The 21,828-nt window shown below is 37.6% G+C and overlaps 1 protein-coding gene across 1 annotated transcript; it reads right to left on the minus strand.

Annotated features, from left to right (window-relative positions):
- Nucleotides 1-9,476: 9,476 nt before the first annotated feature.
- Nucleotides 9,477-12,527, minus strand: IZUMO3 (IZUMO family member 3; the record flags this gene model as incomplete). Its single annotated transcript, XM_084897898.1, has 7 exons — nucleotides 9,477-9,615; nucleotides 9,944-10,034; nucleotides 11,079-11,159; nucleotides 11,606-11,623; nucleotides 11,839-11,928; nucleotides 12,077-12,151; nucleotides 12,296-12,527. The coding sequence occupies 7 exons, from the start codon at nucleotides 12,525-12,527 to the stop codon at nucleotides 9,477-9,479; spliced, it is 726 nt and encodes a 241-aa protein (XP_084754024.1).
- Between the last annotated feature and the right edge of the window lie 9,301 nt (nucleotides 12,528-21,828).

Consider the following 21,828-nt stretch of genomic DNA (forward strand, 5'->3'; position numbering starts at 1 on the left):
GACGCTTGACAAGATAGTAAGAAGAGGGGCAAATCAGTCGAAACCTGTTTGGCTCAATGGATAGAGTGTCAACCTGCAGACTGAAAGGTCCCAGGTTCAATTCCAGTTAAGGGCATGTACCTGGGTTGCAGGCACATCCCCAGTAGGAGGTGTGCAAGAGGCAGCTGATGGATGATTCTCTCTCATCCATGTTTCTAACTCTCTATCCCACTCTCTTCCTCTCTGTAAAAAATCAATAAAAAATATTTAAAAAATAAATAAATTTTTTTTAAAAAGAGGAGGGGCAAATCAAAGAGAAGCAGGTCCTAAGCTGACCTACTGTGTTGGTAGATGGGTAACATGCAATACCTTAAATGGCTTAAGGACTCAAGATGGAGAACGACTTTTCAGCTTTTTTTACCTTATAATCAAAGACAAATACATTGTTGCTTCATCATTTTAATTGCATCAATAATTAAGTATAATGAAATATAAATAAATACAAATGACTTGAATTATATGTTTAATTTTTTTAATGTTATTGCATTTCTATTGGTTTCAGCCTCTCACTTGATACTGAGTGCATAGCATAGAGGCATTGGAAGAATTTTACCACAGCAAGCCTTTAAAGCAAAAGATACCAGAATAATAGGACAGGAAAACCTAAGTTCATTACCAAGAGTAAAAATTGAATGAAACAGTAATTTGTTATGTAAAATCTATTCCATAAACGACCTATTGAATTAAATTAATCCTTTGGACAGTTTGGAACAAATTTTGTCCACATATTGAAGCCAATAGCCTTTCTTTCCACAGAAGTTACAAGTTCACTGTAGAAAAATCAAAAACACCAACAAACAAAAAAGGAGAAAATAATCACTTGTAACCTATACCACTCAGAAATAATGACTGCAAGTTTCTCTTGCATTTCCTTTCAAGGAGATACAGTTGGTTTTCAGCAGGGTTTGTATGTTTTAATAAGCACTGTATCTCAGAGTTCGGGTTTAATCCTTTCACCCTTTTCTTTGAACTCCCTTTGGACTGTTTCCTTAGCCCAGTTTGAGGTTATCAGTTAGAGAAACAACTCAATAAATGATGTCTCATTGACTTGAAAGTATTATTCACATAGATTTCCAAAGTGCCAAAGAAACCCAGGACGTATTTGATTCACTAGAAAATCTTGTTGAACATTTTTGACACTGTTAGTAAGATAAAGACATTGTGGATGACAGAAAACATGAATTCTGAATCCCGAAGAGCCTGTGCTTGTTAGTATGTTCCCCTGAAGTCATGAATGGCCTCCTCATGAGGCGTATTGAGAAGGACTTGTTTGTAAAGACTTGAAGCCTTTGGAGAGAATGCCTCAGAGAAAGCCCCGTGATAGTCTAAAGTGGATGCTAGGCAGACATGCCCACCTGCCGATGCTGTCCTTGGGTTGGAAGGAGCTTGTATTTGTTGCCTGCAAGTATAAAATCACATGGCAGTTTTAGGAATGCTACATCTAGGGATGCAGACCAAAGACCTGGAGGTGGGCATGCTCTTTGAGATAAAGTGGAGTGTGGTACCCTCTCTATTCAGATATTTCCTTCCATTGTCTGGCATCAAGCTCTGATCTTTGAGATAACTTCTGGTTTTAGATCAATGCTTAAAGATCTGAGAACTCTTAGACAGTCTGGTGTATTTTTGTTGTGGTGTGTGTGTGTGTGTTTGTGTGTGTGTGTGTGTGTGTGTGTTTTCAGGTTTCTGACTCAATTGGCAATAAGGTTGGCTGGTGGCAAATTGTTAACCAAGCCACCCTGTGGTACAAATTGAGTTCCTGAGGACTGCTCAGAGATGCCCTTGAATGAGGTTTCACACTGAGAACCAGTGCACTTATTTAGTACTTACTCTAAGTCTCAACTGAACTTCATGGAATGTGTTAGCGCCCAGTAATGTTAAGGGAGCCCTGTTTCATGGCAGCGCTGGACATGTGGACATGGAGCTGCAAGGGATTTTAAAGATGAGGCCTAAAGTGAAGATAGGCAAAATGTGGGTGGTAGTATGAGGAATATTCAGGATATACTCAGTTCCAAATACAGTAACAGTATTCATCAATGCTTTCATTTACATATTCATACTTTCTTCCAACTAATATTCATTATTTTGTGCCAGGTATTGCAACAAACTCTTTGAACAAATAGCAGACATAATTTCTGACCTCTTGGAATCAGGCATTACTTCATAGTTATATGCTATTCCCAATTCCTAAAAGCCAAAAAAGAATGGACAATGATTCAGTGTAGTTTGAAATGCTAACATAATATGGGAGTTCAGGAACTCTTCCTCAAGTAAGTGATATTTAAGCTGAGGCATAGTTTGGTGACATGCTGCTAGATATTGGGAATGGGGGGATAAGCAAGGTACAGTCTTGGTCCCTGAGGAGTTTATATTTAGGAAAGAGACATGCAAACTAGTAATAACTGTCTTCTGTGAAAAGTACTCTACAATTGTGGTGGATCCTGAAGATTGTGGGTGATTAATTCTATCTGACCATCTTAAGAAAGGCTTTATGAGTTGAGATTACTTCAGATGTGGATTTTGAAGGCTGAGCAAGATTACCAGGCAATTAAGTAGGGAATAATATAGCAAAGAATAGTAGGAGTAAGAAAAACCCAGTATGTTTCACAAAATTTAGGAGACTTGAAGGCAATTGGCCAAAGGTGAGATTATATAGAGAACATGATGGTAAAATTTAAGGTGTACAGAGTGTTGTATGAAAGAGTTTATACTTCTCTTTTAGAAGTGGAGGAGCCATTCGAGCATTTTAATCAGAAGTTTGAAGTCTATTTGTGTTTCTACTAGACTGATCATGTGAATATAAACAGGAAGGATGGATTTGACTCCTGGAGAGACTAGACTGAAAGAGAAGAGAAGGGCTGTGACTGTGACAGTAGCCAGTAGATTTAAGAGATATTTAGGAGTGAAAATCAATGCTAATTGAAGAGGGACTGGCTAGGATAGATGAAAAAGAGAGAGAGGATTCCAGAATAAATTGAGGTTTCTACCTTGCGAGTAATTTATGGTGTCCACGGTCCCAGTTCTAGGTAGTAGAAAATCTTCAGATTTATTGTTAGAATTCTGGCTTCCACATTTCCCTAGTAACCACTTGGAAGAAGTTATTTAAAATCACTGAGCCTCAAAAATGGCTTAAAATAATTTTGTGGGATTTGTAGGAAGATAATTATAAAAAAGCTTAGCAAAGTGCCTCATCCATAATCTACATTCAATACATATTTTCTGAAAGACATTCTGGATTAGGGTAAATTTTATAGAAGCAGAAATGGTTTAAGACAATGAGTTCAGTTTCAGGCATGCTAAGTTTCAAGCTGGTATTTTGTGTAGATGGATAGATCTAGTATGTATTCAGAAGTAGAGGTCAAGGATTTGGGGAGTATTGTACACAAAAGCCTAGGTACATGGAGATAAAATTATGTAGGTGATAGTTGAAATCACATGCATGGCTGACATTCTACCAAGTGTAAATTAAGAAAATATTTTAAGCCAATTCTCTGATGCTCAACCTCTAAATTAGTAGGCAGAGGAGGAAGAAGTGGAACAAAACCTTAACAATAAAAATGAAACCTGCCTAGTACTAGTGGGATGGTTTAAGGAGGGAACTCTGACAAGTCTCAGAATTGACAAGTAATATGGGGAATAAAGAGAACTCTTTGAATCACAACTAAGAGGTTAGGTATGGACCACCTTATGGTGGTGAGGAGCAGAATGCAAATTGTGAATTGGGGGGAGAAAAAAGTGAATAAATAGACATGGGAAACTGAATTAACTTTTAAGAAGTTTGGCATGGAGGGTACAGGGTTAGAAGTGGTACAGGATGATGAAAAGAGACTTTAATTTGTAGTGATCAACAACTGAGACTGGCCCTGTCAAGTTTGACTCAGTGGATAGATATTGGCTTGGGGACCTAAGGGTTCCCAGTTCGATTGGTCAAGGTCATGTACCTGGGTTGCAAGCTCCTCCAGGGCTAATGACTACTTCTAGTAATACAGAGCTACCAATCAGTATGTTTCTATCACATCAATATTAATCTCTGTTTTTCCTTCTCTCTGAAAATCACTGGAAAAAATATCCTCTGGTGAGGATTAAAACAACAACAAAGAGAAAACATTGAAGCTGAAGACATAGTATTGAGAAAGAGGAGGTAGATAGATGATGGCAGATAAATAATGAAGGAATGTTCTAGAAGAGGCTGCAGGTCAGAAAATGTAAATCACAAAAGAAAGCATTTGCCTCAGGTGGAAGAAGATACAATCTCTCTGAGTCAGAAAGAAAGGGAATAAAGCTAGAAAGACTTTTAATAATTGGAAATTAAGAAGCTTCCAGTGTTAACCCAGATGTTGTTTATATCCTGCTAGTTGGCTTTTATTTTTTTTGTGTGTTCTAATAACTTATGTTTTCAATTCCTTATTTAGATTAACTGACACCTTTTAATATTATCTCTAGATAAAATTAATTATTAAATTCATCCAGTAAAGAAAAAAACTAACTAAAACCTCACCTCTTTAGCCTGAAAAAACAAAACACACACACACACACACACACACACACAAAAAAAAAAAAAAAAAAAAAAAATTTTGGAAAATACTAATTCATAATAAAGTAACCCCAAGAATGATGGGGTCTTAAAATTCTATTTTATCTGTGCCAGAGTCTCTGTCCGTGAAGTATGTTCCTCTACTAACTTGTATACTTTGGAAAATGTTAGAAATGAACTTCCTGCAGAGTTGACATTGGGTCATTGTAGTATGTGTTGTTAGCTCTCAGTATATAATTGTTCCAGGAATAAAATTGTTTGTATTATTTCATTGTTTCTATAAATAAGTTTTTGCTTGTTGGAAAGACATTTTTACATATCTATTTTTTATGTTAACTGTTAGCTCAAGCTTAAATTAGGATTGTAAGCAATTAATTTTGTATCATGTTTACATTTAGAAACAAGTAGTACAAGACCTTTCCTAGTAAATGACACAATTTAATTAGATCATTCTCATTGTATTGTATTATAAAATACTAAAAACACAGCCCCTCCTCATAATGGTGATTCCAGAAACAATGCAGATTACATTTTGGATTTATATTTTAAAACTAGTGGCCTGGTGCATGAAATTCATGCATGTGGGGATGGGTAGGTGTTCCTCAGCGCTGCCTGCACCCTCTCCAATCTGGGACCCCTCAGAAGATGTCCTACTGCTGGTTTACATGGATCAGGCCTAAACCGGCAGTCGGACATACCTCTCACAATCTGGGACTGCTGGCTCCAGCTGCTATCCTGCCTGCCTGCCTACCTGCCTGATTGCCCCTAAACACTCTTCCTGCTGGCCTGCTCACCCCCAACTGCTCCCCGCCACCAGCCTGCTCACTCCCAAATGTACCCCACCAGCCTGATCAACCCCAACTGCCCCCTTGCTGGCCTGTTTGCCCCCACCTTTCCTCCCACTGGCCTGCTCACCTCTAACTGCCCCCCCCCCAACTGCCCTCCTGCTGGCCTGCTCACTCCAAACTGCATCCCCTGCTGTCCTGATCACTTCCAACTGACCCCCACTGATGGCCTGCTCACTCCTACCTGGCCTCCCTGCTTGTCTGCTTATCCCCAATGGCCCTTGCCTTCCCATCCTGGCCTGATCACCCCTTGGTGACCCAAGATCCCAGCCCCTCCCTTCCTTCCTTCCTTCCTCCCTTCCTTTCTTCCTTCCTTCCTTCCTTCCTTCCTTCCTTCCTTCCTTCCTTCCTTTCTTTCTTCTTTTTTTCTTGCTTTCTTTCTTGCTTTCTTCTTGCTTTCTTCCTTCTTTTTTCAGTGCCTCCTTGAATGGAGGCCAGTGCCAGCTGGAAGCAAGTATCTAGGATTTATTTATCTTCTATAATTGAAACTTTGTAGCTTTGAGCTGAGGACAGGGCCAGCCAGGAGGGGTGGGAAGCTTGGCTTCCTTCATTGCCAGGAGCAACCCAAGCCTCCTGCTTGCTCCAACTCTGTGGCTGGCAGCCGTCTTGGTTGGGTTAATTTGCATACTTGCTCCTGATAGACTGGTGGGTGTGGCTTGGCATAGCTGAATGATGGTTAATTTGCATGTTTCTCTTTTATTAGTTTAGACAATTGCACTAAAATGTTCAGATTAAAGGATCATAGTTTAAAGTTGATGGGAATTTAACCCAAAGTCAGAATCTCAAATAAAACTTTTCAAAAGAGTAAGACTATGTGGAATAGATTGGAATTTAACATTGAATACCTTGGTATTATCGGTTTTTAATAACACTATTGCTGCTTCCTTTGGAGTCTGACTGGTTTATAACACTGGCTTTCCTGGTTTTCTAGCTCCCAGACTTCATGTTGTGGCATATCTCTGCCTCTATAAGAGAGTGATTTAATTTCCATAATATATCTCCTCTTACATACCTGTGTCTGCATATCCTATTGGCTCTGTTTCTTTGAAGAACCCTGGCTAATACAGGAAGTAGTTCTAGAGTAACAGAATTATAAGGATGAGTTTTCTGAATTGGTTTTGGGATTTCTGGACTTGGCTCTGTAATCTGATTAAATGTAAAGATGCTGATGACTATTTCTAGTAGTACAGAAAGCACTGATGGTCCATGGTATGAACTATTTATAGAGATATATAAAATATCTGCATTAGATTTTCCTAATCAACTACTTTTAAAAAGCAAGAAGTTAGATGATTCTGTATATGATACTTTGAAACATTTTTTTTTTTCAAATACGAGGGAATATATTGATGTTGATTGATCACTCCTATGTTGCTAGACAAAGTAGTGAAAGAAAAGGATGAGCTCAGGGATTCAAATTCTCAGCTCAAGCTGTTTCTTGCTGAAGATAAGCCTTATTTCCTGTAGTTGCAGGAATGAAATTGCTGAAAATCAAACACCTCATTCTGCCATTGGCTGAATTGCAATACAAGCTGAATTACCAGCCTTGTAAGGTTTCTACTGTTAAAGTGAGGACATTAATTAGGAAAGAATGGTTCCTGTAAATTGGGATGGGGGTGTATAAGGAAAACCTGATGAAGCTGGGACATTGAGCCCTTAAATCTTGATGAGATCTTTCCACCCCCGGTAAAACTGGCTCCCTCAAGCAACAGTGGGAGGGGTCAAAAGACATTTTCACCAAGACTGTGAGAAATAAGTTTTTGTGAGGTGAACCCCAGCATGCTCTAAGAGCTCAGTGTAGAGACTATAGCCACACAATGGGAAAGCTGGAAGGCTTTGTCCTCTCATTTTTAAATCCTAAATTATGTAGAAATACAATTTTTACTATTTAAATGCACACGATATTTTTTTTTATCACTTGTTGTTAGTTTTTAATTTTATTGCTGTAATCTGGAAATGATTCTTTATATTAGGAATTTGTTGAAATTTTCTTTTTGGCCTTTGCATAACATAATTAGTATATTATGTAAATATGTAATGCTGATTCTAAAATCTCAATAAAAGCTTAATGAAATAGGCTTTCAATTGAAACTTTTACGAAATACAAAATTGATGCGCCAAATCAGAGGCATCTTTGGTATTCTCAGATATTCCTGGATATTGACATCCACCATTGGACAGGGAAGGAACAGGCTGGAGGATTGTTCCTTTAAGTTTATATATGCTAGACATGGAATCAACTATATCACTTCCTATATTCATATTCTGTTGGTCAGAATTCAGTAACATGGCCCCACCTAACTCTAGAGAAGACTAGCCATGTATCCAGGAGGAATGGGAATTTAGTTAGGAGAAAACTAGCTACCTTCTGCCAAACCAACTACATTGATATATTTTTTTTATCAATGCTCCATCTGTATTAGAAAGAAGAAACTGTATTTATTTTACAAAGGTATAGGGTTAAATATAAGTAATATTAATAGTTTAAGGTTTTTTATTGTGTTATAGAAATCTGTAATTGTATTAATATTTTTTTCTTTAGCTTTATAAGATTCTAAGACATGTGTACCAAACTTTCCCATGATGACTGTGGAAGTTGTGTCAATATTTTTGTTGTTGTTTCTTTATGTCAAGGTTATGTTGTTAGTTTCATATAATTTATTGTTTCTATATATTCTGATCTATTTATTACTTTAATTATTACCTAGACTTTGTAGACTGTATTGATATTGGAGTGGGAAAGTAGTGGGGAGGGGATGATAAATTAATAGGATAAGAAATTTAAAAGCTTGCACTCAAGCAAATGAAGAGTCACAAAAACACTCAAACCCTAACAGGCATGTTATCCCATTTGTGTAATTATTTACAATCTATATATATAAAAGCCTAATATGCTGAAAGTCTGACCCTTCTACCATTTGACCAGTCACTATTATGTGCACTGACCACCAGGGGGCAGACGCTCTGATGAGTAGGTTAGCTTGATTTTGAGGTCCAGCCGATTAGGATTGGGCGAGGCAGGCTGGACATGCCCTAGAGCCCTCCTGTGGTCCCTCCCCAGCCTCGATCTTGCACCATTGGCATCTCTCAGCTTGGCCTGCACGTTCTCACAATTCGGGACCCCTTGGGGGATGTCAGAGAGCCAGTTTTGGCCCAATCCCTGCAGGCCAGGCTGAGGGACCCCACAGGTGCATGAATCTGTGCACCAGGTCGTCCAGAAGGATGTCTGGTCTAATTAGCATATCATGCTTTTATTAATATAGATTGTATCCATGACTGTAGCTGTTAGTACCTATCATATGGTTTGGATAAGAAAAGGTCAGCCACCAGAGGAGTTTGTCATAGCCTAGATTAGTAGCTATGTGACCTTGAGTTAGATATTTCCTGTTTCCTCATCTCTAACATGGAGATAATAACAATATTACTCACAAGATTATTGCAAAAATTCAATTAGATGATAGATGCAAAGCAGTAATTAATGTACTATACACAAAATAGTGTTTTAATAAAACAGCTACAACAATAAGTAATTAATATGAAATTCAGTGATGGAGCATAGAATTAGGGGGAAAGGACTCGTTAAACCTCAACTACTCAGAGTTTATATCTTGGAAATCATGATGTGTCCATATGATGTCAAGATGAAGAGTAAATGTTATGTATTATCAAAGTAAATTGTCACATTAAGCCTAATATAGACAGTTTTAGAAATAGTGGCAAAATGAAAAGATAGAAATAAAAGCAGCCTAGAAATGTAAAGTTATTCGACTTACAGCAGATTTACCAACAAGGCATTTTTTATTAAAGCATACAGTGTATTACTTTTTTAAGTGTGCATTGCAACATGGCAGCATTACTTTCTGTACAACTCTGGGAGAGCATTTGCCCTCTCATTGATTCCATTGCCTCAGGATATGAATGGATCTTTACTAGAGAAATTCTAAGTTCTATTTGTTTAAAAATGCTGTGATTTTAGGACCAGAAAAGAACTCAATTCCCAGTTTTCTTCTTGAGTAACACTTTAGAGAATCATGAAAGATCTTCTGTCTATAATTTTGTATTTATTCTCTGATTCCAAAATCTTGCTTGTTCTTCTTATCTGTCTTCCCCATTAATTCTTCAAGTTTCTTCTCCAAATAATTCTCTAGTGACTTTCGTATTGCCTTCATTTTTCTCTGATGAGTCACACAAACATAGAGTCTAGAGTAGGGAAACAAGATAATTCCAAGTGCATTATCAGTAGCCCAACCCTCTAAAACAATTATACAAGTTGTATTTTTTTAACCCTTTCTAACTCTCCAAAGGTTTTCCTTATATTTCATTGTACCTCCTCCGTTTCCTTGGTTTCTACTTTTATTCCCATCAGACTTCCCTTCACTTTTATCCCCATCAGATTTCCTGTCAGTATCATATCCCAAAGTTTGAAGTGATTTCTTTCCCCTTCTTTCCATTGGAAGGAGGGGTAAGATTGGACAGTTTCTTTGCTGAAGGAATGCTTAACCCAGTGTTTGGAGGGAGGAAAACTCACAGTAACAAAGCACTTCCCAATATTACAGCTTCTGTTATCAATATCAAAAATAGCCCAATTTCTCGATTCTCATGCTTCCTTGAATCCTCTTCTGGAATGGGAGAAAAAAGTGAGTTGATTAAACATAGAATATATATATGTATAACCCATAGACACAGACAGCAGTGTGGTGATGGGCAGAAGGAAGGGGGTTTGGAGGAAGGTGGAAAGGGTAGGCAAGGGGGGTGGTAAATGGAGGTATCTGTAACAATATATGCTGGGGCCGACCAGCTGCCCCATGAACAGATTACTCCAATACAGTGTCATTGTTGGGGAAAGGGCTAAGGGAAGTCTTTTCTGAAGAAGACTGGGAGCCTGGGTTGCCTACCTCTTAGGCTTTTATTGGAATATTTATCTTTAGATAAAATCCGTAGGGTGAGTAATCTTGGGCAGACACGTGTTTACATTGTCCTCTAGGCAAGGGCATCCAGGGATTAAGCATAAGGATTCCAGTAAACACCTGGGGAGTCTGCATATGCATAGACTTGTTTGGAAAGGTCAAGGAATAATTAGGGGTTCCAACTGCCTTCCACACTTCCTAAATCTCCCCTAAGTTGGAATTCCCATAAACAGGGCAGGCAGCCTTCCACACACAGGTCCCTTTTATCAGAATGTCCTCCTTACAACTTTCCAACCAAGTCTCTTGTGCTCCCCAACAAATGTAAACAATAAAAATAAAGTTAAAAAAGTGAGCTTTGGAGAAGAAAAATAGTAACTTGAGAACTTTATGCATAATAGAAGATTCTTTTTAACCCCAAACTGTCTGCTCTGTTCACCATTTCCATCACAACTTTTCTGATTCCTGTGATCTTTATTATTATTAGACCCTTAGGTTCTAGGAAACTTTGGTTCTTTCTGTGTTAGCTAATTTCTCAACTTTTAGTCCAGACATTGTATTTCTCAGGCATTAAAGTGGTCCAGTGCCCATAGTTCATGCTGATATACAAATTTTGTTCAATATTTTGGCTTTTTCTGTATTTGTAACATTAGCATGCATTGCATAGTAGGTGCTCAACAAATATTTGTTGACTAAATCAATGAATGGCTTGTTACCTTGATCACTGACCCCTCAAAATGCCAGACCACAGTCTGTTACCTCCACAATACTCTCCTTTGAAGCAGTGAGTAGTGATGCGATGACAGTTCCAACAATCCAGGACAGGACCTTCATTCAGGACTGAGAAGAGAAGTAAGATAATTGGAGGGGAGCATGGCATGGCATTTCCTTAGCTCAGACATCTGCGAATTCCTTCTTCCCCTAGCAAACAAGTTTCTGATGGGACAAATCAGAAACTTGTTTGCTAGGGGAAGAAGGAATTCAAAACCTCCCATAATTTAAGTCAGATCTCAGGTGAAGAAGTGGGAAAATGATGCCTTAACTACACAGGTGCTATGGGTTGTAAACTATATTTCAGGAGGCCTCTGAACCCCTCCAAACTCTGTGGGCGATCAAAGATTTCATAAGCTAAATTTTGTTGTCAGATGTCATTGACATTTCTTCTTGGAACCACTACTCTGGGAACTGGGTTCCCAGTGGGACAAGTAGGAGAGATCAGATCATAGAGAGCAAAGGAGGTGGGAAATGATGAGCTAACCTCAAGGCATCACATGCACTATACTCACCGCAATCTTCAGAACAAGCTGAAAGAGAATCAGAAAGGTCTAATGAGCTTAGAATCAACTTGGAGGTCTTCATATTTATACCCAAGTAGTTTTTGTCTGATTATCCATTCAGCTCCAGCCACCCCCTAACCATTCTAAATCTCCCTCATGTGAAACTACATTTCTTCTCTCACCCCTCATTTCCTATTGCTCTCTCATAATGTCAGTGTTGTTAGGTAGACATATTTTATTACCAGCTTTAGAGAAGTGCTTTAATACTTCTTTCAGTTTGGATTCCAGATTTTGGCGAACATCAAGAAGCTTGCCTTGAAGGATAAAGACACCTAAGAGTGGGTGGAAGGGACATCAAAAAGTAAGGGTGGTCCTTCCCTTCAGGATTTAGTCCTGACTGTTTTACCTTGTTTTCCCAAGGGAACTCTTCTCATATTTGCTTGGGCAATACAGTCTTTTAACAGTGAAACAGAACCTCACCTTTCCATGTTTTATTGCTCATTTTATAAAGTTCATTCTTCAGCCATGTTCTCAAATAGACAACCCTTTGAACAGCTAGGGGAAAAAAAAAAAAAGGTAAACAAACATGTTGGGGAATTTGTATATCTTTGGAGGATCTTAAGTGGACCAAGGTGCTCTCTTCCATGCCTCCCTTCTCCCTTTCACCCTCAAACTCTTAGGGTCTCAAGCTTCCCTCACCCAACAGCCTAAGCATCTTGTTCCCGTGGGAGACCTTGAAGCTTAAATTGGTCATCTCTTTAATCTGCCTGCGAAGCAGTTGAGTTTGGCCAGGGACTTCCGAGGGTACCAACTTTGCCAACAATGACTTAATATCCTTTATAAATATGGGGTCACATTCCAAGCAGCCCTTGACTCCATGGAAGGCTGCCAAGGACAGAGGCAGGAGCAGGAACAGCCAAAGGTCTCCCATTGCCTTGCCACAACCGCTCTTGCCCCAACAGCAGGTTGTCCTGGCAACCAGTTCACATAGTTCCCTTTCCATCAAAAATCCAGGAATAAGAGCCTTGTCCTGGAGAGTTTGACTCCACCTTTCCTTCCATTTTCATCCCAATTGTAAGCAGTTTCATTTCCCTCTGAATTTTCAGCTCTTTTCTGACTTTTATCCTTCATTTCTGAGAGAGGGAACTGCCAGCTGGGGAGCAGACACCTGAGTTCTGAGTGTAGAACATAAAGAAAGTCTCAAGCTCACACAGCAGAATTCCATGCAGGGTGATATCTCAGAAAAAGGTTTTTTATTATGTTTCTCCTTTTCGTGTGTCCTTAGTAAGTTTCCACATCCCTCCTGACCATTGTGGTAGTGTCTCTAGGAAGACATACATATAACCTCAGAGACTGCTTAACCAAAACTCTGCTTCTAAGAGGAGGCAAGGAAAGCCCATATTCTATTGAGTTCTCTGGGGTTCCAATCCTTGATGGTAACAGAATCATTGAAAACTAACAGTAGGTATCTGTTAGAGTAGCTTAAAATGGTATGACAGTTACATAGTAGAACAGGCATTCATAATATTATTCCAGAATATCTGGAATAATTTGTACTTCTTACACAGCTAAGATATTCATGGGCAGTGTTGTATATGTTTTTGTTTTACAAAACAACTAGATAATCCTAACAATTAAGGTCCCCTTTATAAGATCTAGAATCACTTGTTTTAGTGTTTGGCCTTTGTTATAGATCATATAAAGTAGCAATTTTCAACTATGTGCAACAAGATTTTTTAAAACATGTAATGCCTGACTGTTTAGCAGGAGCACTGACCACTTTTCCCTTAGATTATCATATAAAGAAATGACAACAGGTGGCCTGCCAGTGTGGCTCAGTTGGTTGAGCAACGTTCTGTGACTGAAAGGTCACTGGGTTCGATTCCCAGTTAGGGCACATATCAAAGTTGTGGGTTTGGTCAGGTGCTTACTGATTGATGTTTCTTTCCCTCATAGATGTTTCCCTTTCTCATTGATATTTATCGCTCTCAATCTTCCTCTTTCTCTCAAAAAAAATCAGTAAAAACATACTTTTTTAAAAAAGACAACAGCCAACACAATAGTTGTCTATTGTGAATGAATAAAAATGTATCCATTGTTTTAGTGAGATTGGCAAAAGATAATTTTTGGTGTGCCACAGAATTTTAGTAGTTAGTTTATGTGTGCCATGAGGTGGAAAAGTTTTAAAATTGCTGATATAATGCATTGAGATTTAATATCATAAGCACAACCAGATTCATCAAGAAAAACAAAGCAGAGCAGATAAAAATAAATAAAATCACAAATGAAAGAGAAGTAATAATTGAATCCACAGAAATATAAGAAATTGTAACAAAATATTACAAAAAAAATGATATATTAACAAATTGGGCAATCTGGATAAAATTACTAAATTCCTAGAAACATATAATTTTCCAAACCGAATCAATTACCACCATTTGTCCACCAACCAGATCTGAAATATCATGGCTGGCATGTACACATAAGGAACTATCTGGCATTAAAATTGGGACTCAAAAGAACTGTTGGCCCAGAAAGGAACTCACTACAGACTGATTCATTTGCCTTTCAGCATAACCATTATGGCTTGTTGCAGTTTAGGTTCTTACAAGGTTATTTCTTGGATCACATGATCTCACACATGTAGAGGAAATAATGAGCAACATTAACAGACCCAGAGAAAGAGAAGCAGCGATCAGACTTTCAAACCTCAGAGGGAAAGTAAGGAGGGATGGGGGTAAGGGGAAGAGAGCAACCAAAGGACTTGTGTGCATACATATGGGCCTAGCCAGTGGCCATGGACAACGGGGGTTGGGGGAGAGCATATCTAGGGAGGGTTTGGGGATGGGAATGGGGGAATAAGGACAAATGTGAGACCATAATAAAAAATAAAATAAAATAAATAAATAAAAAGAAAGAAGAAAAAAAGAATAATTAAAAAATAATAGTTATCATTGTTCAAAATCTAATTTTCTACATAGAAAATATAAGAGAATATACACATAAGCTATCAGAACTCATAAGCATATTTGACAAGTCTGATAAATATAAAATAAAAATTGGAAATAAAATGGCATTTCTGTACTTCAGCAAAAAATGTTTTTTAAAATTTATTTAAAATATCATAAATAAATAAATAAATAAGCAAGTAAAAGAAGAATCAAAACGTCTGATTAAATTGAATACAACTAATGAAATTGAAACACTAATGAAAAAATTTTCAACAAACGAAAGTTCTGTACCAGGTGGCTTCACAGGTGAATTTTACCAAATATTCAAAGGAGAACTAAAACATTTCCTTCCCAAACTATCCCACCATAGCCAAAAGCAGGGAAGACTCCCAAGCTTATTTTATGAGACCAGTGTTATCCTAAATCCAAAACCAGGAAGGGACACGACAAAGAAAGAAAACTATAGGCAAATATCCCTTACGAACATAGATGCTATAACCCTCCACAACTGGAGGATTAGCAAACAGAAGGTGCTTCCAGGCCAATGAAGTTCCCATGTGGTGTGGAAGGACCAATAGGCTCCCACTGGCTGCTAGGCGAGAGGGGCCAGTGAAGTTAATCTGACTGGGAAACTTGCCGGTGTGTATCATCAGAACCTTGGGTAAAGGGTCCCTGTCTGAATGCTGGATGGAAAACCTCCAGGCCAGGAAAGGAAGCTTCTGCAGGCAGCCCCACTACCTTGAAGGGGCCCAACTGTCAAGAAAGACACCACACTCTTAGGAAATAGAGAATAGTCTTAAAGTCCTAAACATGCAGAATTCCCCAGCCAGCAACACCAGAAGAGTCAGAGATGGAGTGGAACCAACTTCACATGAGAAGGTACCAACACATTGTCAAAGAATAAAACAAATATCCTTACAGCTAAAAAAACCCAAAAAAACAAAACAAAACAAAAAAACGTTGTCAGGCAAGGGAACACACCAGCAGTGAAGAAATTCAGTGCATCATTCACTCAGGAGGAAAAGGCTGGGGTTTTAAATACTAGAAAGTGTTCATGGTGGTTTTGCTGTACTTAATACCATTTTAGCATGCAAGATAAGATAGATGGAGTCCATTGTCAGACTCCTGGTTAGTTAAGCCTAATTTTTCAGTGACTAGGAAGATATTTTGATTGAGCCCAAGGGAAGTCAGGCATCTCAGAGTTACTCAAGGTCCATAGTCCCTTCTCATGAGGTTAGTGCCAGTAAAGTGAAATAGCACTTTCCTATCTTCTGGGCAAATAAGAAGTGTTCCTCCACATGCTATACATCCATTGGCTGCTAGGAGTTTGCATTAACCTCCCCAACCACCACATATCTATATCACATTTTGGAAAGAATCAGGAAAGGAGAAGGAAATGTCAAATAATTATTCTTCCAAAAGAAAGTATTTAAACTATTGGGTGGGATGGAGCTTATTATATTGTTCTGATATTTCTTTGTTTGCTTTCCTAGAATGTGAGAAGTGAGGTGTCCAGTGAAAGTTTAGATTAATTACAGAATATGAAGAAGGTATACCTCTTTTGTGTATCTGAGAATATAATATAATAAAAGGCTAATATGCTAAATGTCTGGTCATCTGTCCAACCAATAAGTGTAATATGCCAACCACTTGCTATGATGTTCACTGACCACCAGGGGGCAGACGCTCAGATCAATAGGCTAGCTTGCTGCTGGGGTCGGGCCTATTTGGATATAACAAGACAGGCCAAACATGCCCTGGAGCCCTCCCACAGTTCCTACCTGGCTGGCCAACCTCCCGCAACCTTCCCTGGCACCGATTGTACATTGGTGGGGTCTCTCAGCCTGGCCTGCGCTCCCCTTGAAATCCTGAAATCTGGGACCCCCTCAGGGATTTGGGGAGCCAGTTTCGGTTCTATCCTGTAGGCCAGGCCGAGGGGCCCCACTGGTGCACAAATTCATGCACCGGGCTTCTAGTAGGGTTAATAAATGTGTGACCTTGCAACATAAACATCATGATATTTAGTTCTCAAGACAAGCCTGCATTACTATTTATTTTTTATAAAATACAAGCCTGATGTTCAGAGATGGGGAGACATATGTTGAAGGTCACACATCTACCCTGTTTCCCCGAAAATTAGACAGTGTCTTATATTAATTTTTTCTCCCGAAGTTGCGCTAGGTCTTATTTTCGGAAGATGTCTTATTTTCGGGGAAACACGGTAGTAACACACCTAGTTTGGAGTTGAAACATGAATTTGTCTGTTTTCCAAGTCCACATGTCTCCAAATACCAAGATTTATTTTTTTTTGAGTGGATTTCATCCAAGGTATAATCATCATTGCCTCAAACTAGCAAAAATAGGTAATGATTTTACAGAGAAAAGAAAAATGATTTGTTATTTCTCATTTTAAATAAATGGAGTCTTTTAAATAATATATAAATAAATTATAAATAAATAAATTTAAAATAAAGGGAGTCTATAATTCCAAACATATCTTAACATTTCTCTCTATATCCAATTGTTTTATTTTCCTCCTCACCAATTACTGTATTAAAGATTTGAAAAATCTATATGTTTTGCTGTATCTTATTTCTCTATCAGTTGAAGTTCTTAATTTTCTTTAATATTGTCTATAAAAAGGCAACCATATTTATTTAAATTACCTTAAATTAATACCAGGCAATAGTAGTATTGCTTTTTTCTATCTTCAAGTGAAATTAAAATACAGTAATAAAAATAACTATAAGAACATAATAGCCAAAAATAAAAAGTAATATCATTGAACAAGTCTTTGTCAAACAGTGCTGTATATTTTTACATGCATGATCTGATAAATCCTCATGCTAAGTGCTTGATGCTATCATTCCCATTAGAGATTGGAGGAGTGAAACTGCATAGTGCAGTATTTTGCTCTGAATCACAGAGCACTCAAGTGGTAGAGCTGGAATTCTTAACCCTGTTTTGACTGATTCCCTATGTATATTTTTTAACTACTAACCCCTCTCATCTTTTATTTGTGTCCCCTCTCCACACCCCCAGAGACAAAAAAAGACCTGCCTCCATGCCTAATGAATTGTCATATTTCTGAAAAACTAACACTTTTAGTGGTTGAGTCATTGTGGCCTAATAGGTATATAGCTATTCAGTTCTAATTAAGTTCTAATTCTGGTCCCTGTTGGAACAGATTTCTATTCAAAGTATAGAGTCAAGATAGAAACTTGTAGTTGAATTTGAACTTAATGGCCAATACCCTTTAAAAGTGAACTTACTGTTGATAATTCCTTTGCATTATACTAACTTATTAATATAAGTTTTTACATTTGGACCTTTCTCTATTTGCAGAGTTCTGCCTGTCATGTTGAAATGACTGAGTTTCCTCTTGATTTTTTTTTAATATGCTAGTAAATATTTTTTGCTTAAATACCATTTTCAGCACTATAGCTGTATTATGTTATCAATCAGTCCACTGGCAATTTAAATTCTGTTATATCTTGAAGGGTCTTCTGAAAAAGGTCCTCAACTAAATTCACCCTCTACCTGTTTACCACCTCTTAACAGGAGGAAACTGAAAGGGTCATCTGTGAGGCAGGAAGGCTTCAAGTCAGGGGAGGAAAGACAGTCTTGGTGGAATGAATATTGAATTGAACTATTGGAATAAGCTGCTAAAGAAGTTGTGGAATCTCCATTCCTGGAAATAAGGGGTCACCTGTCAGTTTGGGACAGTCTTGCTTAGGAGTTTGGGTTTAATTGAATGGGGTTCATCTAACTTGACACAGATGCTATAATGGAGAGGGAGTGATAACAGGAAAAGCATGTTTCTTATTAATTTCCCCTTAAATTGTCTGCAGGTCTAACAGTAGATCTGTGTATTTTTTAAAGAATGGAAATTACAGTATTATATACACTAGACAAGAGTGTTTCAAGTTTCATATTCAACAAATTGTTGCCATTTTTGCATCAATATATTCATTAAAATGGATTCTAGGACCCACTCCAAATCAGTTTTTGAAGTGGCAAGAGGAAATTTAGGAGATAAATACAAAATGTTTTTCAATTGCAGCTATTTGAGAATTTTACCATTTTCATTTTCTTTCTCTGGTGCCTTAAGAAAAGACCCTTACAAAGTGTGCATTGACCACTTTTCACTTACACCAGGTCTAGTTCTGTCTGAAGGGCATGTGTGATAAATTGGTCATCTATCATCTCATTTGCAGTCTGAGGTTTATGAGCTCCCGTAAAACAATTACCATATATACATCTTACAATAAATGGGCAAACAAAGTGGTTGCAAACAATATGGGAAAGTCAATAATTAATTTTAGATTTCCAAACGTAGCAGAGACACTGGAGCTTTCTCTTCTTTTCAGAAGAAATGGTTCCTTTGTTAGGAATATGCAAGCATGTTAATTCATTACTGTGCCGTTTCTCTTTTTCCAGAGCTTGTCGAAGGCCTAATTTATGAGCAAGACTGAAAGCTGTTTAAACGGATAATATGCCTCCTTCATGAGAAATACCACCCCTTTATGCTCCATTAAATTCAGACGTTGACTCTATAAGCTACATACCAATTATTTCTTCCCAGAAACAGCAGCATAGTTTTTTCCACAAAGGACAACAGATTACTGCAGGCTGCTATTAATCTCCACACAGTCCACAAGATACACAGGATGCTAGGAAGAAAACAGTTGAGTAGCTATTTTAACATTTGCAAAAATGCTACATTGAAAGGAAGTAAAAAGAAGATGCCTGTCTTTTTTGCTGCTTCTAAATTATTTCAAGTCTTCCAAAGAAGACAGAAAAGGCCTTAAAGTAATCACTGGTGACTGATGATGTTGAAGCAGTGCCTTCGATGAATATGGATGCTTGACCTGTGGTTCCTCATCCTGTATGGCTGGCCCTTGTGAAGTCCTACTTCAGGCTCCCATGTTGGATGGCACAGTGAGTTAAATGCTTATCAACATCATACATGGGTTATAATAATAATAATAATTATTATTATTTTACTATGGAAGCAATCCAAGTTCCCATCAATAGACAAGTGGTACATGATAATAGGCCCATTCTCATAATAAAAACCAGAAAAAAATACTAGTACCTTAGCATAACTTGTCATAGGCTAGAACTTAATATATATAGTTATTATATATTAAATATTGTATAATATATGTATATGTTATATATTATAATACATTAAATAAAATATGTAGTTATAAACCTATTAATATCTACTGGTTCATGTATCAAAATCCAGAGTATTTCACTAACAAGAAGCCAGTAGCCATTGTGTCAAAATGTTGACTCTTCTCATTTATCCAGTCCAAAATAGTTGAGTTCCTACTATTTATGATAACTATCATTCAACAGAAATGCCTCTTCCTTCATAGAGCTGATATTTAATCTAAAAATTTTCATATGCTTTGATGTCATTTATTTCCTTCCCCCTCCTTCCCGCCTTATTTCCTTTTTTCTTGCATCTATCTTTTTTAAATTAGCAGTTTCCTTATTTTTGAATGGTAATTTCATTTCATTCTGTCCAAATGGAGAAACATTTGAATGGCCTAGGCCACACAGATCAGGGAGATAGCCTTGGACTAGCTTAAGCCAATTAATTTATTTCATTCCCCCAGTAATTCCATCAAGTATGGTTATGTAAAAAAAAGTTCATGAAATACTGGCAAACACTTGTGGGATGTTTTGAAAACAAACAAACAAACAAACAAACAAAACGTTTCTTGCTCCTTTCTCAGGAGCTACCAGGAGAAACTGATTGTCCCTCAAGACTCTGAAATGTGAAAACATGAACACTGAGCTGCAACTAACAGAGGTGAGTCAGAGCTGGCCCTTAACTGCCTTATGAGAGTGAGAGCTGTACAACCCACTTTGCATTCAGTGACACCACATTGGTAGTTTGAAATGGCCATGTTGGAAGTATTTATATCATAGAAATAACAAATTCTACAAATGTAGTGCGTTCTCTCTCTCTCTCTCTCTCTCTCTCTCTCTCTCTCTCTCTCTCTCTCTCTCTCTCTCTCTTTCTCTCTCTCTCTCCTTCTTTCTCAGTAGCTGCTGAGAGTCCATAGTATGAAGACAGCATGAGACCAGTAGGCCAATGAAGAGATGAGAGAAACTGGGTCTTTATGACATAATTTAACTATTAAATTAAGCTTTACTGGAAACCTGCTCTCCTGGAATTTTTAGTTTTGTGAAGGTATAACATCCTCATAAAATAACAAAGAAAAGTTTCCGGTCAGTGTACATTTTTTGAAGGTAGAACATTCTAAATTAGCATAAAGTGTATTTTTAGATGCTAATTGTAAGAGGGAATATGCTTATGTACTGGGAATCCAGAGAGGGGTTGACAAAGTTGAATGTGTCACTGCTTCTCAAGGTACATCTAATGGGCTCAGGGGTTGATAATTTGGGAAAGACAGTTTAATTATTGGGGACATTATTGCCAGCAGAGGTGAAGGTTAATTAATTACGCAAATGTGGCATTTGACCTAAGCATTGAATTCAGTGATCAGATCTACTCCAGTAACTCACTCCAGTAAAATTTGAAAAGCCCCATCTGTGATTCTATACTAGTTACTAAATGTCTAGGTAGTGAGTTTAAGAGCTGAGACTAAAGAAAGAAAATTGCAAAATAACAGGAAGCAGTGGAGTCACTTGAGTTTACAGAAGCTAAAGTAAAATATTTATTGAGTCTCAACAGTGAACAAACTTCTATATTTCACTAATTTATTAAAAGTCAAAAGTAAACTAAAACTATGATTAGCCAATCAATTATTAATAGGGAAATATCGGTTCACTTTCTAAAGCTAATTTTTGTACATAATGTATTTCTTGTGACTTTATTGACAATATTAGCAGGGAAGCTGGATCTTAAGTATTTAATGAAGTCCTGATGTGTGTCAGAAACTTTTGGAAGTATTTTGCTATTTCATTTTCATGGAAACCTCATGGACAAATATCCGTGTATTAAGTAAAGATATTGAAACTTCAAAAGGAAAAAACTACTTGTCAGAGTTCATGTGTCCTATGAGGGCAAGAGTTTGGGTCCAATATGATGTTCATACACAACTGAATTAGATCACATGGACTAAATGTCTTCATGAGTATTTAATCTTTGACCAATAAAAGGATAAATGGATTCAGGATGGATGAAACTAAAGGGGAAAATATTTTTAGTTTTTTGTAGATTATGGAGAAGATGAAACAGAGCAGACCACTGAGAGGGTTGAACTAATTTTTGCACATGTTTAAATTGAGTTATAAAGT

Source organism: Pipistrellus hanaki, assembly GCF_964339955.1.
Source record: "Pipistrellus hanaki genome assembly, chromosome: 11".
NCBI classification, from domain to species: Eukaryota; Metazoa; Chordata; class Mammalia; order Chiroptera; family Vespertilionidae; genus Pipistrellus; species Pipistrellus hanaki.